This window comes from Sprattus sprattus (genome assembly GCF_963457725.1).
Source record: "Sprattus sprattus genome assembly, chromosome: 1".
In the NCBI taxonomy this organism is placed as follows: Eukaryota; Metazoa; Chordata; class Actinopteri; order Clupeiformes; family Clupeidae; genus Sprattus; species Sprattus sprattus.
In genome coordinates this window covers 41,781,020-41,799,102 of record NC_137920.1, presented here as the reverse complement: position 1 = coordinate 41,799,102, position 18,083 = coordinate 41,781,020, and the positions used below count along the sequence as shown (strand labels likewise).

Sequence of the window (18,083 nt, the reverse complement as noted above, 5' to 3'; positions counted from 1 at the left end):
CCCATAATAACACAACAACAACAAAAGGAAAAAAAGTAAAAACCTAACGATACAAAGCAAAAAACACTTAAAACTGGTTAGACGCCACAGGCACAAGTCAAAACACTGATGCACAAAGAACATGTGACATGATGTGACAGCGGTACCACCTCCCTCCCCCCCTCAATATGTAGCTAGACCCTTAGAAGTGATGGTGCAGTTGCTGCTAATGCATATGGTCTGGAGAAGAGAAGAGAGTTACAGTATTCTCACTAGCGCTGGACAGGGAGAGAACTAAGCCCTCATGGCGTGGTGAATCCCAGAGGGCCAGAGGAACTAATGAGCTCCTGGTTGATGTGCAGACAGAGAGAAGATAGAAAGAAAGAAGGAGAAGAGACCGTGGTGAAGCAGTCCAAAGTCCAAATGATGAGGTGTCCTCAAACCGAGCCCTTGAATCCCCCTCCCTCCCTCCCTCCGTACTAACTTACTTACTTCAGTTCCTTCCGAAAAAGAAGAGACAATACAACACATCTTTCTCTCTTTCTGCCCTTCCATATGCATGTAATTGTGTGTACACACACAAGTACAAAACACACCTACACCCCACGGCAAGTCTCTCCCATGCAACAGAATTAGTTTAACATTAAGACAGCGCCCCCCACTGCATGATACTTCTTATTGCAAGTCTCTATGCTTGATTCTGTTGGCCTGGTTTTGAACGCATGTACAGTCAATGTGATGCGTTAAGGCCTAAAGGATATATACGTGTGTTTTTATCCCAAGATTGTGATCTGAGCGCGTCATCTAAAGGATATATGTATGTGTTTCTGTACTTTATCCCGAGATTTAGATCTGACGTGTCGTCTCATGTTTTGTTGTTGCCTCAGATTAAAAAGTGTTTGTATTTGCTGTGTTGTGTTCCATCCCAGCACAGGCTGATATACTTTTATTTTTAAACAAGCTTGCCTTAACCTCCCTCCCTCCCTCTCTCTCTTTATTTTCCTGTCTTCTTTCCCTACTTTTAGTCTTTCCCTACGTTTTAGTTCCCCATAATGGGTGCTTTCCACAGTTATCTAGAGGAGTCCCCTCCCCCCTCCCACCCACCCACCCACATGGACACACATAGGGTGTGGGGTCTGTCCGTCAGGTGGAGCGGCCAATCACGTCCCTCTCCCCCACAATCAGGGCAGTGCAATACACAGATGGATGAGTTTCCCCCGGTAACCCTCCTAAAGGTTAAATCTAAAAATAGGAAAGAAGTTAAGTGTTAGTAAATGTACATCTCCATTAACGTATCAAGGAAAACAACAAGGGCTGGATAATACATCTTCATTCCCTCTCAGTCTTCAATAACGATAGTCACGGGTGTCATGGAATCCCACTTGACTAGATTAAGCAGGATGCTCGGAGTGTGAACCTCCGTGAGACGTGGAAAACAAGCCAGGTCTCATGCCAGCTAACTTAGTTATGAATTACTGGAGCCATATCTAGCTTAGGGAACCATCTTAATAGTTCCCAACTGTTGTTAAAGTAATGGGGCTTTAAGGGTTCACTCTGATATCACTGGAATGGATGACCATTTACTTTTATGTTACTAGGTCGTCATGTCAACCATTTACCATTAATGTTACTAGGTCGCCATGTCAACCATTTACCGTTTATGTTACTAGGTCGTCATGACAACCATTTATTAACGGTTGGATTTACACAACTGTAATATAGTCATAAATAAATTACTTTCAGAGTGAGTGGGAATGAGGTATTTGTGTTAAAAAAAAGAGGAACACATTTAGCAAAGAAAATGCTCTTGAATTGTAAAATAGGTAAGGCTACATTGGAATAGATTTTAAATATTTAGGATACCCTGCATTAACCTCAATGACATGACCATTGCATAAATCACTCAGATGAGAAACCCTTCACATGTGTCACTCTGAATGAAATATACAATATAAATATAAATGATCAACTCTACACATGTACCTGACACAAGCGTCCCGTGCCGGCAGGGTAAGAGAGCATCTAGACACCATAGCATGCAGCCAGCCTCTCCTTCAGGATGGGAGGGAACTGCTCAGAGAACTGCTGCCAGTTCTCCTCTCCCACCTGCTCCTTAAAGCTGTGAAGGATCTACACACACACACACACACACACACACACACACACACACACACACACACACACACACACACACACACACACACACACACACACACACACACACACACACACACACACACACACACACACACACACACACACACACACACACACACACACACACACAGGGGTTTTACATCCTGAACAATGTGTGAAACAAATTAAATGTCTGTAAATCAAATATTGTGTATGCACTAATAACCTACAGAAGCTAACATCACACAAGCAAAACTAATCACAATCCATTAGGCTGCATCAGTTAATCCCAAACGTTCAAATATCCCCGAGTACTGATGGTGTGTTACCTTATAGAACATTATATCTACATGATATAGACGTGTTACCTTATAAAACATTATATCTACATGCATATAGACGTGTTACCTTATAAAACATTATATCTACATGCATATAGATGTGGTACCTTATAGAACATTAGATCTACATGATATAGATGTGGTACCTCATAGAACATTAGATCTACATGATATAGATGTGGTACCTTATAGAACATGTCCCTCAGGTCGTCTTTAGGGCTGACCCAGGAAGCCACCGCATCGCAGAAGAAAATAAAATCCTGAAAATCAACAGTACAGTTTTTGTGTTCACTCATGGCAGCTTTGTTAGCATACATTACATATGAAAACAAAAAGTTGCAACATTTGTGCGTGTGATTGTATAAATGTGTGAGAGACTGAGTGATAAGTGAGGGTTCAGATAATCCATCTGTGATATGTTCCAGTTTCAAGAAATACAAAACAAATACTCAGTAAAACACAGATACACATGTTATATATCGTCAGTACAGATTTTTAAGGGGGTAGGGTCCACTTTCAGTAATTGTATTTGTGAAATTGTGTATTTATGAATCTGATCTGTAAATAAATAATACAATAATTTAGTCCTTTTTGACAACCTAGTTGTGTAGGTGTGGAGCTTATTAGCAAAGATCTATGTAATTAACATTAAGCTGAGCCTCTAGGCTCTAGATGGACCTAGAAGACTGTGGAATCGTTGTTCTACTTAAGCATGAAGCTGTAGCAAGTGAGAGGGTTCCAGGTCAGTTCAGTTATTGAACCCGCCAGTCTGTGCCAGTCTGTGCCAGTCTGTGCCAGTGCCCTCACCTGCACCACCCCTCCTGGGTTCACACCAATCATAACGCAGATCCCCCGGAAGGCGGAGTCCTTCTCCTCGTTGTCCCGGATGTTACGTAATGATGTGCACCTACAGAAACACACGAGAGAAATAGAACATCATCTGTAAGGGACCTCCTTCTCTACAGTGTATTAATGTATGTGTGTGGGGGTGTATGTGTGTTTATGTTTCAGTATGTATGCATGTCAGATGCTCACCAGGGCCGTATGAACTGCTGCAACATAGGAGCGACTTCCTGTGGGCACACGTAGCCCAAGCGGCCAATGGTGATGGCTGTTGAAAGATAGAGGGAGTCAAACACCAATGACAAAGCACCTTTTAAAATGACCAAAACCTTTTAACAGGACCAAACACCTTTTTAACATGACCAAACAGGATCAACAGTTCTGAGTCAAACACTTTTTAACATGACCAAACACCTTTTAAACATGACAAAACCGTGTCAACAGTACTGTGTCCTACCAGTGTTTTCCAGGAGGGTCTTGGGAGTATTGGGTCTATTGATGATTTCCACAAGAGGAGTGAGGACCAGAGCCACGTAAGGCTGCATCTCCACACCTGACACAACAACAACAACAACACCCACATTAGTCATCACCACATCAGGTCAGCATCAAACACCATCAACTGATACGGTGCTCCACCTAATTATTATCCTTATGCTTCCAAACATGCCTCTGAAATGATGCAGTGGTTGTCAAGGCAATGCTCTCACTCACCCATCTGCATGCAGATCTCTCCAATGGCCCAGGTGGCGTTGTTGCACACGGAGATATACTCTGGATTAAGATTAGTCCCCAGGATGGGCATAAACTCAGCTGGGGGAACACAGACACAGTCACAGACACACACAGAAGATTTAATGAGGAGATAGACCCAAATAAAAGGGTGCTACAGATGACCTCTGTGTTAGAGAGAAAGAGAGAGAGAGAGAGAGACACAGAAAGAGAGACAGAGATAGACGTACCAATGCAAGGCTTGACGTGAGGGAAGCAGGCCTTGGTCAGGTCACCAAGCAAAGCAAAGGAGCTCTGCCTCACCTCCGGCATGGTATCCTATGTGTGCAACACAAGAACACAAATGTCACATTGAAGAAGAACAGAGACGTCAGAGTATTCACACACACCAAGTCAGATGGCCCTCCTTAAAGACGTGTCCCACCTGCATGCAATGAAAGAGCAGGGTCATGATGTTCTAAGCCCTATCTCACCTGCATGCACTGGAAGAGCAGGGTCATGATGTTCTAAGCCCTATCTCACCTGCATGCACTGGAAGAGCAGGGTCATGATGTTGCTCCGGGAGACCAGCTGGTCCACGTGGCCCCCCAGGCCCTCAGCCAGCCCACTAAGCAGGTCCAGGGCCACGATCATGAAGTCCTTATCAGGGGCTTCGTACTGGTCGGGCTGCTGGCTGTACATCTGAAGACACAACCCAATCAGGGGCGGGGCACAGGTGTGAGTACAACAATAGGGGAATGTGATGCCTTCTCATGTCAAAATGTTCCATTGAGAAAAACACAGACATGCTTTAGTCATGGGTTTGCACACTCACCATAGCCTGGGCCAGAGTCTTCTGCACCAGCGTAACACAACGCTGATACACAGGCTCACAGTAGGGGAGGAAGCCGCTCTGCAACGCTGTGGCCACAGACGACAGACACTAGGGGGCAGGAGAGACACAAACATTACACAGGTGGAGGACACATGATCTGCTTTAGCCAAACATTACACAGGTGGAAGACACATCATCTGCTTTAGCAGAGCAACTCAGCCCCAGACACCAGTGCCCACGTCCAGGCAGATCATCTCACCTCCAGCAGAGGGAAGAGATCCTTATCTTCGTCCTTCAACTCATTCCACTTCTGAATGAGGGGGGGCATCAGCTTCTGGATGTATTCCTGCAGACAAGGAGTGATAGAGAAACTCAAATGAAGAATTGCATACATTAACTTCTCTCTCTCTTTCATTATGGTAACAATTAGTCAAGTGCTATTTTGGATGTAGGGGAGAGCAGAGTAGATGTCACACATGTGAGTTGTCACACTGGAGATTGTCCCAGAACTAGGGCCACAGTCTAAAAACTGAGACAGCTAGATTGTGTGAGATAGTAGACTCATAGTTTGTCTAAAATTAGAGAGTGAACTAACTTAGGTAACATAAGACTACGGGTATTACACACCAAACAGGACAATGGCTCCCACTCGACCGTCTCAGATTAAGCTGTTGTTTATACACTTCTTATTAGGTATAGTCCAAAATATCAGCTCTCTACTCCCAATAGTTTTGTCACAAAAAGGTGTTTTATGGGGGAGGGGCTGCCTGTACTTCAGACGCTTTTTTAGCAGCGTATTCTGAAGAGCCATTTTCAAATTGCTATTACTAGAAAAGTATTTAAGCTAGCTCCTTCAAACTTTCTAGGCTTAAAATCTGATACCATTACTTGAAGATGATGGACTTCCAAGGTAGCTGACTTGGGTATATCATAGTATTCGGGGTGCTTGAATTTGCGCGGAAATTGTACTCTACGCTTTGTTGCAGTATCTTTGAGGGCCTGTTGAAATCTCAATGATAAAGCTAGAGACTTGATATTATACACAGACCTTCCTATGTATGCTTAGTATATTGTATTTAAAAACTATCCTTATGTGATAAATGGTCTGGAAGATATTTAACTTGGAATGGATGAAAACCCATTTAGTGAAATTTTTGGCATGCTATTAAAAAAAATTACTGCATTTACCAACATGAAACAATTTTTTTTGGAAAGATTAGATATATGTTCTTATAGAACAATTTGGTTCTATAGTGTTATTTAGCTGTTTCTGATTGGACGAGAGAAGTTCCATGAGTTGGATTATCCGTCAACATACCAACAGCTAACTTTTCACAGCTAATAATAAATCACTCCGCCATGAAATATTCGCGTTGATGATAACCGTTAATTCTAAATTCTTAAAAATCCAAACCAAGACGTTGACAATAGAACTATTTTTTGTTGCGGAGAAACAATGGTGAAATAAACCATTTTTAATCAATAACTTTGTGTTGAAATGTTCATTTGTTGACTGAACATTTGTAGTTTTATAAAAGCAATATAGCACTCGTGGGGCCTCGGTGGCTACGGCCGAACACCACCCGTGGGATTATCCCTTACCTACCCCACTCCCACGAGTGCTATACTGCTTAATTAACATATCAAAAATTTGTGATGGCGTTCTGCCTTGTTTTCTCAAAATATGTTTTCATAAATATGGGATTTTTTTTTACACGCCAAGCATTCAATGGCCTATGGAGGCATATTCAATGGTAACAACTAACAAAAGGTACGTTTATGACACAGAGCTTAAACTGCGTTTGTGTGTAAAAATCTGTGTATAATATCAAGGCCCAATCTCAATACTTCCCCTTATCCCTTATCTTTCCCCTTACCCTTGAAGTTGCGCGTTCATGTGAGAGCTAGTGGTGTCTCAATACCCAATTTGATCAAGATTAAGGGGTAAGATTAAGTGGTGTATGGCCCTCGTTTTTAAGCTGATCGGAGAGCTACCTTGCTCCTCCAAGGGCTATCCCAGAGCACACAGCGAAACCAGCTCGGGATTTTTTTTTTAAAAATGGCTGCTTGAAGCGAGGAATATTTTACATGAATAAAGCTATCTACACAACTTTTTATATGTTTATAATGACTCGGTTTGATCTGAAATGTGCTACACGAACTATGCATAGTATTGTAGGTCTTAACTGAAGCTTTCAAACGGTAGTTTTAGGTTACAATTAGCGCGTATGCCACCACTTCATTGGATTATATGGTAGCTTGCTAGGACTAGCCTGACTCCATGCATGTGTACAGATAACTTTATTATCCACGAATTACGTTTGATATCTGTGAATGACAGCACTTGCTTTGGAGACATCGATCCGTGCTGTACCGTCCACAAAACAATTACGACAGTCTAGTTTTGTGCTCTATACAGTCGTATATATATTTGCAACCATAATTGAAACTTTTTTTAAATCGCTAGTTTCATAGCTCATACAGTCACGCATGTCTACAGATACATTTTCGTGTAAATTCAAGCACCCCGAATACTATGATCACCCAAGCCACACCCTTGGAAGTCCATATTCAAGTAATGGTATAAGATTTTAAGCCTAGAAAGTTTGAAGGCGCTAGCTTAAATACTTTTCTAGTTATAGCAATTTGAAAATGGCTCTTCAGAAAACGCTTCTAAAAAAGCGTCTTAAGTTCAGGCAGCCCCTCCCCCATAAAACATCTTTTTGTGACAAAACTATTGGGAGTAGAGAGCTAATATTTGGCACTATACCTATTTAGAAGAGTATGAACATCCTTGAATTTTTTCAGCCAAATCTGAGACAGTTGAGTGGGAAATTTCCTTAAATTGTCCCGTTTGGCGTGGAATGACCCCAACACACTCATTTAATCTTTGTAGCTTACGAATTTGTCACCAAAAACCTGCATCTTATAACTTTGCTTGGCCTCAGTCAAATGTAATGTGTTTCTGAAGTTCTGAAATTCCCCGTTTGGAAATCGAAAAACGAGGTGATAATCTAAATAATTCCAAGATGAGGCTGTAACCCTAACATCGAACAGAGCTGGCAACAGGACGTTTGGGGAGAGAGGACAGAGGGAGACAGCTGAAGAACAGCGGAGGAGTTTCACAGAGTGAGCAGGTCTGTAGCGTGGTCTCACCGGCTGGTTGAGATGGTGGCCCACGGAGTCAGCCAGCGTTCCGATGGCGTCGTAGAGGATGAGGAGGTTCTTGTGCTGGTACTTCCCGAAGGCGAACACCAGCGTGTCCAGGATGAAGCTGAGGTAGGGGACCAGTTCTGTGCAGGCTTCCTCCTCTAGGGTGGCGAACGCACTGAAACAGACCAGTGGGTGTGTATCATCTGTTTTTGGGTTCATTAAGGTCATTTCACGAAATAATGATAATCATAACCCATAGACAAGCCACAACCAGGCATTTTGAATTCAAAACTGTACTGACAATTCCATTTCATACACTATCCAACACCATATCAAACTTGTATTTCACTTTTGAAGAAAACTATTCGAAACATAAGCCTTACAAGGCTGACTTAGTCAGGGTCTGCAGTGACACCAACATGTGCACCCCCTTTAATGGAAACGCACGCACGCAGACACACAATCAATCAAACACACACAACCACACACACACAACCTCACACTCATAGACACACACAAACACCACACACCTGCAGGCGGCCTCTTGCACCCTCTTGTTCCCGTCCAAGATGCGCTTGAGCAGCTCGGTCATGAGGGGCTTGAGACTGGCATCCGGAGGCTGGCTGACCACCCAGTGGGCGTAGCGGCTAAGCGTCCAGCAGGCGATGGAGCGCACCAGGGCCTTCTTATCACACAGACTCTGGATCAGGTGGGGAATCAACTCCGGCAGGTACGGCACCATACCCTGCATACAACCTATTGGAACACAGCAGACGGTCATCAACTCATTGAAAATGAAAATAAAAATAAATTCCTTGCCACCCCTGGTGGTGTTAGTGTGGTGTCAGCGTGAGCGGAGGTCAACAATTGCAGAAGGAGAACCACGCGTCCTACCCTCTGCGATGGCACCCAGGACCAGGATGCCAGATTCCTTGACGACCCAGTCAGGGTGGAAGAGCAGACCCTTCAGCAGGGGCAGCAGGTGAGGGAGCAGGTCGTCACGGAACACATTGGCCAACACGTCAAGGGCAGCCGCTGAGCATTTACCTGCACACACAGAGAAACACAGTCTTGCCTCATCAGGAGGGTGTTGACCAGACACTGAAGGCATCAAATTGTTAGCAATCTATAAATGACCCCTCCAAAAATCAGTCCTACTTAGACAGACCAATGTTATATGTAGATTGGACACAAACAAGACTCGGGTCAAAGGAAGGGTTATTGGTGAACATGTCAAGCCTTGCCTTATGCTTATAATCCTACCGCCTTTTCAGCAACAGACCAGAACTTAAACAGGTCGTCTCCTGATGAAGGCATTTCTGAGGGGTACACAATCCGAGAACCAAGACCCAAGGTATATTTCTATATAACTGAACTGCCAGTTTGAAATGAAGAAATACATGTTCCACTCCCAACCCATTAGTTCTGGACAGGTAAGGTCCCCACTGATGATTGGCCTGTCTCAGGACTTACGCAGGTTCCAGTCGGACAGCGTGTCATCGTCGTCGTCTTCATCCTCGTCGATGTCCTCGCCCTCCTCCCCGTCCCCTCCCTCATGCTGCAGGGTGATGGTGCGGGACTTATGGAAGCGGGGCTTAATGTCCTGCTCACTGTCTGGGACCGTCTCGTCCTCCTCCTCCACATCACCCTAGGAGAGCAGACATCAGACACGTGAACGAGGAAGGACAGGAAGAGAGACAGGACAAGGAGAGAGAGAAGACAGGAAGTTAGAGAGAGAGAGAGACAGGAAGAGAGGTCAAGAAGTGGTTGCAAGGGAACATTAGACACAGACAGAAGACCATGAATGAGAGCGGACAGCGCTAGTCTGCAGCTCACCTTCAGAAGGATGATGTCGATCTCAGAATACTTCATTCCATTCACGAGGATAGGGATGAGTCTGTCAAGGCACAAAGCATAAACAGGTCACTTAACCAGCCACCTTGGACACCTTGGAAATCTGTTTATCTTTAGAAGATCGAATCGATTATTTTGAAACTTACATTCCACCTCTAACAACAATTTACACTGACTTGGGTCACCAAATAATGAAGACAGTCTTAAGTCTTTTTATACTCATCGCATAGGCTTACTCACTGGACGAGGTGACCTGACAGCGCCTCCTTACAGATGGGCTGCTCAGCGAGCGTGAGCCAGAACTCACAGGCCTCCAGAGCCACGTTCTCATCTGGGTCCTGGGTGCGTTGGAGCATGTACTGAGACGAGGAGCAGAGAAAAACACACAGGGCAGATGACTCACGAGGGCAGGTTTTGGTAGTACTCGGGCACATTTCGTTACATTTAGAAAAGAAAAGAAAGAAGAGGAAGGGAGAGGAGGGGAGGTGCAAGTTAGGAAAGGAGGTGTTCTCTGAAGAGTTGAGTCTTCAAGAGCTTCTTAAAAGGTAGAGAGGGACGCCCCTGCTCTGGTAGAACATTGGGTTCTTTGGGCAGAGGAGGAGTTGAAAGGTGAAGATGGGCATAGGTGAGGGGCAAAGGTGAAGATGGGCATAGGTGAAGATGGGCATAGGTGAAGATGGGCATAGGTGAAGATGGGCATAGGTGAAGATGGGCATAGGTGAAGATGGGCATAGGTGAAGATGGGTATAGGTGAAGATGGGTATACAGTGGGGAAAATAAGTATTTGAACCCCTGGCGATTTCACAAGTTTGGCCACTTGCAAAGAAATGTGTGATCTATAATTGTAATGGTAGGTGTATATTAACAGTGAGAAACAGAATATCATCCACACAAAAATCCAGAAAAATGCATTTTATAACATTTATGACTATTAGCATTTGATGCAAAATATAAGTATTTGAACCCCTAGCAAAACTGACTGACAAAAACTACTTAGTACTTGGTGGAATAACCCTCGTTGGCAAGCACAGACGTCAGACGTTTCTTGTAGTTGGTCACCAGGTTTACACACATCTCAGGAGGGATTTTGGTCCACTCCTCTTTGCAGATCCTCTCCAAATCTTTAAGGTTGCGTTTTCAATGGGAGGGAATGAGGTTCAAGCCCAATATTCCACGTTACATGGCCCCATCCATAGTCCCCTTGATGCGGTGGAGTCGTCCTGTACCCTTGGCAGAGAAACAGCCCCAAAGCATAATGTTTCCACCTCCATGCTGATGGTGGGTATGATGTACTCTTGGGGTCATATTCAGCATTCCCCCCCCTGTCAAACACGGCAAGTCGAGTTGATGCCAAAGAGCTTTATTCTGGTATCATCTGACCACATTCTGTCTCCCAATCCTCCTTTGAATCATTCAAGTGTGCAATGGCACTGTACATGCGCTTCCTTGAGTAGGGGGACCTTGCGAGTGCTGCAGTACTTCAAAAAATTACGGCGTGTTGTGTTGCCAATGGTTTTCTTGGTGACTGTGGTCCCAGCTGCCTTGAGATCATTCACAAGCTCCCCCTGTGTAGTTCTGGCAGTATTGCCAACATTGTGGAGTGCCAATCTGTACTCAATGGTTCCAAAATTAGTATTTTCCCCACTAAATTAGTATTTTTCCTTAAGTGAAATCTGTACTGTGGTAATGGGTTCCACATGCAAAAGTTTGATATGTACTTGTAAAAGAAACAATATTTTGGCATTCAGCCTACAAATGTAGACTTATTTGTAGTCTTTAAGATCACTTTTTGAGAAGGCATCTTGTCTTCATCACGTGAATTTGGCTGTGTCATAGTGTATTTTGGCAAACTTTTTATAATGTGGTGGAAGTATCTCATATTTTATAAGCTTCTGTACAAAAAATGCAACCCTTATAAAATCAAATCAAGGCTGAACAGGTGACCTTCTCAGTCAGGGTCATGCCACTGGACTGGTTCTCAAAACCCATTGACAGCAGACTCTTATTCCCTTGGACTTTGGTGCTGGCTGTTTTTTGTTTAATGGAAGACATGTGTGTCTTTACATCATAGAGTCCACTGTGGGCAATGCTAAATGTGGACCGAAATACTGTATAGTGCAAAAGGCATGACTGGTAGACACAGGACTTTAACTAATATAAGTGTATTCTATGGTTTAACTCTGGGAGAAAGTCTGTTTCCTAGGAAATGGCTTCTTCTATTTTTCCCAGCCATTTTTTTAGATTATAAAGTTTGCATGCTATATTTAAAAACTTGAAATGAGAAAAAAATGAGAACTTGTTCGTCCACAACAGAAAGATTGTGCTAAATGAAAAGACTCAGTAAGGCAAATTGAGCGAAGTAAGAAAGGAGCTCGATTAGATGGAATACCGTGACCACGAAAGTACTGCTCGACAACGACCACAAGAGCAGTGACAGCGGTGCTCGTGTCAGTTTTTTGCCACGGGAATAACTACAAATGCGGTCTGTTCCTACTTCAGTCTTTTGTTTGTTCATTTAGCTCACTCTTTTGACAGAAATATACCTCTATTCGAATGAAAATTCTGCGTTAACCATTCGTATTTGTATTAAAAAAATATATATCGCTCGCGTCAAGAAAGTTTTATTCTTGATCATTAGTTTAATGATTGGGGTTCCATATTACTGAGCAGTAGTTGATTAAAAAAGAAAACATCGCAGAAACGTACCCAAATATGTTGGTGACGGCCATTTGTAAAATAAGAGCAGATGCAACAAGGTAACTTTATCCATCAACGTCAAAAGTAAATAGTCTTCAGAACGATAAAACACATTCCCAATCGCCTGTGCGCACTTAAATAGATAACAATGAACCAAACTCCCCTATTGGTTTCCATGTCGCTGCAGCTATAATATCGACCAATCAGCACAAACGTATCACGTCGTTCAATTTAAACAAAAATGGCGCCCTCCGCGTTAGTAAGCAGGAGGCCAAATCATGACACATTTTTGCTTATTTCTCGAGTTACCGCAAATAGTCTATTCAATAAATAATATTGCAAGTTGACCCTAAATTCGTATGAATGAGTCATTATATTCGTATCGCCGTATTTCCACCACATTTTCGTATTAGTACGGATCAATTCGTACGAGTTGGCATCACTGTTCTTGGGTTATTCTGCACCTTTCGAATGATCACTGATACCGCACGAGGGGATATCTTGCATGGAGCCCCAGACCTAGAGCGATTAACATTTGTTTGGTGTTGCTTCCATTGACGAATAATCGCACCAATAGTTGTCTGCTTCTCACCAAGCTGCTTGCCAATGGTTTTGTAGCACATTCCAGCCTTTTGCAGGTCTACAATCTTATCTCTGACGTCCTTGGACAACTCTTTGGTCTTGCCCATGGTGGTGAGGTTGAAGGTGTGAAGTATGTTTCTTTGGACAGGTTTCTTTTATAAACGTCACCAGTTGAGATCAGGTGTACCATGTTAGACCTAATGAGGACTAATCTGTGTGCTTCTTGGGCACATAACTGGTCATTGTGAGCCAGCATTCTTGCTGTTTGCTTGGGGGTTCAAATACTTATTTTTGCATCAAATGCAAATAAAGTCATAAATGTTATAAAATGCAGTTTTCTGATTTTTTTTTGTTGATATTCTGTTTCTCACTGTTAAAATACACCTACCAATACAATTCTAGATCACACATTTCTTTGCAAGTGGCCAAACTTGTGAAATCGGTAGGGGTTCAAATACTTATTTTCCCCACTGTAGGTGGGTGTCATAGGTGAGGGGCATAGGTGAAGATGGGCATAGGTGAAGATGGGCATAGGTGAAGATGGGCATAGGTGAAGATGGGCATAGGTGAAGATGGGCATAGGTGGGCGTCTCACCTGGATGATGCTGTGCATCTGGGGGATGAGCCTGTCGATCCGCACCTCCAGCAGCATCACCAGGGCTCGGCACACGTTCTTCCTCACCTCAGAGTCCTCGTCACCCGCCAAGGCAAACAGACTCTACAAACACAGAGGTACATGACGTTGCAGAGGGAGCCAAACAGACAGACTCTACAGACACAGAGGAACATGATGTTGCAGAGGGAGCCAATCAGACAGACTCTACAGACACAGAGGCACATGATGTTGCAGAGGGAGCCAATCAGACAGACTCTACAGACACAGAGGAACATGATGTTGCAGAGGGAGCCAGACAGACAGACTCTACAGACACAGAGGCACATGATGTTGCAGAGGGAGCCAGACAGACAGACTCTACAGACACAGAGGAACATGATGTTGCAGAGGGAGCCAGACAGACAGACTCTACAGACACAGAGGAACATGATGTTGCAGAGGGAGCCAGACAGACAGACTCTACAGACACAGAGGCACATGATGTTGCAGAGGGAGCCAGACAGACAGTCAGCAGCTGGGAGAGACTGTAAGGTTCTTCTCACCTCAATGAAGGTGTCGATGTTGTCCATGAGAGCCTGTGCTCGGCTGATAATGAACTGATTAACGCACGCAACGGCATGAGACCTGCGGGGAGAGAGAGAGAGAGAGAGAGAGGCATATAAAGAATCATTCTCGTGTTATTGACACAACTTTACTTACATTGTTGAACAGACTCATTTGTTTTTGCTTATCATCTTCCTGCCAATGCTGCTGTGCTAGACAAACCTGATCTTGGGGCTGTAGTGCTTAAAGAACTGCAGGAACTTGGGGATCATGATGGTGAGGGGGCGGTTGAGTGCATCACTGTCCAGCAGCTCAGAGGAGTCCTCACAGATCTTTTGCAGCGCACCGAAAGAGCCCTGCACAGCGACAGTCAGAAACCAAACCTCAGTGTTAGATACACAGCTAGCACCTAGAGACGGCAGCAACACCACACACACAACCCTACATCACTGTCCATACCATGGATTTGGATGAATATCGTATGTGTGATCATACAGAACATTTGCATTTACAGAAGCAAAACAGCAGAGCAAAAGGCAAGAGGAGAGCTGAAGTCTGACCTCACAGGTATTGTAGTGCTCTCTCTCTCTCACACACACACACACACACACACACACACACACACACACACACACACACACACACACACACACACACACACACACGTGTTTCTCACCTCACAGGTATTGTAGTCCTCAGAGTTGAGGAGGTTGCAGAGTTGCGGCAGCAGCTCAGGCCATGTCTGCAGCTCCCCCTTGGTGGTGATGGTGGTGATCAGAATACCTGAAAGATGTAAAGGCAAAAACCTCTTAACGTTAAAGCTTTCTCATCACTTCTCATACAAACACAACTCAAAAACCTCTTAGCCTACAAGCTTTCACTTATCATACAAACACAACTCAAAAAATGACTGAAATGTAACGGATCATACGCACGCACTAAAAATAATACAACTGTTTCACACACACTTACCAATAGTGGCTCGGATGAGTGGGGACGGATCCCCAATGTTGTTCAGACACTCTCGTTTGATGAAATCTGCCACGGCCGGTGGAAAGTTCTGGTAGTGAGCCTTCACATTGTTCTTCAGGATCAGACCACTGAGAGAGCGAGTTGGCTCGTCTGAAAGGCAGAGAAGGAATGAAGTGGACAAACTACAACAAGGGACTACTTTAACTGTCAAAGTTGTACATCATTCTGCTGAGATGACTTGAGAAACAGCAGACAGTGTGGATGAAAAAAAAAAAAGGTTACCTTCAGACTTCAGACTGGTGAGGACAAAGATCAGGTAATTGTTGAAGTCAGGATACTGGTTCAGTTGCTCAAGTTTCTGACAGCATGGTCAAGGAAGTCTGCTGCACGCTGAATAATGTACCAGTCTCTACACACTCGCTTAGTACACATTGAGATGATCATATTCATATACATTAACTCCTCTGCTTGTGTGTATGTTGCACTGTACACACTCGCTTAGTACACATTGAGATGATCATATTCATATACATTAAGTCCTCTGCTTGTGTGTATGTTGCACTGTACACACTCGCTTAGTACAAATTGAGATGATCATATTCATATACATTAACCCCTCTGCTTGTGCGTATGTTGCACTGTACACACTCGCTTAGTACACATTGAGATGATCATATTCATAAACATTAACCCCTCTGCTTGTGCGTATGTTGCACTGTACACACTCGCTTAGTACAAATTGAGATGATCATATTCATATACATTAACCCCTCTGCTTGTGCGTATGTTGCACTGTACACACTCGCTTAGTACACATTGAGATGATCATATTCATATACATTAACCCCTCTGCTTGTGCGTATGTTGCACTGTACACACTCGCTTAGTACACATTGAGATGATCATATTCATAAACATTAACCCCTCTGCTTGTGCGTATGTTGCACTGTACACACTCGCTTAGTACACATTGAGATGATCATATTCATAAACATTAACCCCTCTGCTTGTGCGTATGTTGCACTGTACACACTCGCTTAGTACACATTGAGATGATCATATTCATAAACATTAACCCCTCTGCTTGTGCGTATGTTGCACTGTACACACTCGCTTAGTACACATTGAGATGATCATATTCATAAACATTAACCCCTCTGCTCGTCCGTATGCTGCACTGTTAAAGGATACCTCTTGCACAGCCCTCTGTGTGGCCGTGTCTGGAGACTGCGAATCCTTCAAGAGCTGCAGCACCTGCTGCAAACCCTGTTCGTCTGGCTGCCACTCCATCCTGTGCACCAGCATGCACATGCACAAGAGGAGACATAGGAAGAGACACACACACAGACCCACACACACAAAGCAAAGCACAAAAACCAAAAGGACGGATGAGTGAACTACACAAGGCCTCTACAAGAAATGGGAACTAAGGAGATGCAACAGGCAAAAACTATCAGGATGAATAAAACGCAGAGACACACCAACTGATGACTGCATTTGGTAACGCTGTGTGTGTGACTGTGTGTTTGGGGGGGGGGGGGGGGGGGGGTGTCAATGTTACTTCTGCTGGATCTCAGTGAGGTGAGATTAGAATAGAATGAGTTGACGTTGGTGGCTAACTAACTTATGAATGACAGGATCTGGCAGCAGAAAACCGTGAATTGTCGTCAACCAGCAGCAATAGTTTGGCTAAATCAGACCTCTGACCCCACATTTTCGTCTCCGATCTCGCTTATTAGCATCCGTTACAGTTCTCTCAGCCCCGAGAGACAATCGAAACGACATAGATAGTTTGCAAGCAAACTTGGTATGTTGGGCGCACAAATAAACTACCTAACGTTGGTTAGCTAGCTAGCTTATTGTAGCTAACCGGGTACAATCTGGTATCTAATGTTACCGAATGCTTGCAGGATGCACTAAGACTTAGCTTGCATTCTATCTGACATAGAATGTCGAATCATCAGTACAACAAATGGGTCACCGGGACCAGTCCGACGGAAATAAGAAGCACACAACAACGCATATCAATTTCAACCATCTACGGGTAGGTAGTTTCTCAGCAGGCTTCCTCATAAGCATGGACATCACGACACTCCCTGGCCTGTCCAAGGCCGACACGGCCCAGTTTTCGTTAGCTAACAACAAATACACGCCTGCCTGGTTATAATTGCCGAAAAGGATAAAAAGCAACGTCGAGTTAGTGACATAACTGTAAACATAAACGACAAGGACAAGAAGAAACATGAAGGCATTTTGAATCATAGTCGTTTGCATTGTCTGTCTGTTTCAATCGTGACATCTTTCTCGCTTGGCTATTGCTAGCTGAGTAGCTAGCTAGCTAGTGCTAGTTGAGATGTTGAAAGTGCCGCCAAAGAGGCACTTACCTGATATCGCCGATTTGTCAAATCACTAATATCTTTATCTTCGTACTAATACGTTCGTCGTAAAATGGCTCCTGGTTGTAAAGATGATTTACTGATTCTCAGTGTTTCTGATCGCCTTGTCTTTGTTTGAAACCAGTGTTTATTTGTGACTTATTTAGTCACCGGTGGTTGTAGCTTCTAATACGTAGGTATGATTGAGGCAAGCGGGTTGTGAGTTGCAATAATCGTCTCTGAACCTACCCGGCTTCCGTAAATCGCACCAATTCGAGTTTGCCCAATCAATGATGGCTGTATCTCTCACATGGCAAGCTTTGTGGCAGGGACATTGAATGATGACCAGGAGATGGAGACAAAGTCACAAAAGTGAAACAAACGTGTTGCTAGATAGTAGGGTGTGACGAATTCTTCAGGCAGTAAGTAGACAAGTTTTCAGGTTT

General features: G+C 43.8%; 1 protein-coding gene across 4 annotated transcripts; it reads right to left on the bottom strand.

Moving 5' to 3' along the window:
• Nucleotides 1-1,086: 1,086 nt before the first annotated feature.
• tnpo2b (transportin 2b) lies at nt 1,087-17,819 on the bottom strand. Of its 4 annotated transcripts, none has more exons than XM_080847003.1 (26): nt 17,647-17,819; nt 16,887-17,471; nt 16,454-16,553; nt 15,545-15,620; nt 15,263-15,412; nt 14,967-15,073; nt 14,513-14,646; nt 14,290-14,371; nt 13,727-13,849; nt 10,093-10,211; nt 9,835-9,895; nt 9,472-9,646; nt 8,893-9,045; nt 8,529-8,754; nt 8,002-8,173; nt 5,105-5,191; nt 4,846-4,953; nt 4,554-4,712; nt 4,262-4,349; nt 4,014-4,112; nt 3,757-3,852; nt 3,492-3,567; nt 3,264-3,363; nt 2,642-2,716; nt 1,963-2,109; nt 1,087-1,221 (listed from the first exon to the last, which is right to left on the bottom strand). In XM_080847003.1, the coding sequence occupies exons 3-25, from the start codon at nt 16,550-16,552 to the stop codon at nt 2,002-2,004; spliced, it is 2,673 nt and encodes an 890-aa protein (XP_080703129.1). In that variant the 5' UTR covers nt 16,553; nt 16,887-17,471; nt 17,647-17,819; the 3' UTR covers nt 1,087-1,221; nt 1,963-2,001. The 4 variants fall into 4 exon arrangements, with proteins under 4 accessions (XP_080703129.1, XP_080703131.1, XP_080703130.1 ...); XM_080847005.1 differs by having other exon boundaries at nt 16,887-17,419; XM_080847004.1 differs by lacking the exon at nt 16,887-17,471.
• Between the last annotated feature and the right edge of the window lie 264 nt (nt 17,820-18,083).

What these genes read in the sequence shown, in the direction of transcription:
- tnpo2b (XM_080847002.1), bottom strand. Translation starts at nt 16,573, where the DNA reads ATGTGCATGCTGGTGCACAGGATGGAGTGGCAGCCAGACGAACAGGGT. An exon ending in AGATGCACAGCATCATCCAG is followed by an intron (nt 10,212 to 13,726) that starts GTGAGACGCCCA and finishes TCCTCGTCTCAG; the next exon opens with TACATGCTCCAACGCACCCA. An exon ending in AGAGATCTGCATGCAGATGG is followed by an intron (nt 3,853 to 4,013) that starts GTGAGTGAGAGC and finishes TTGTTGTGTCAG; the next exon opens with GTGTGGAGATGCAGCCTTAC.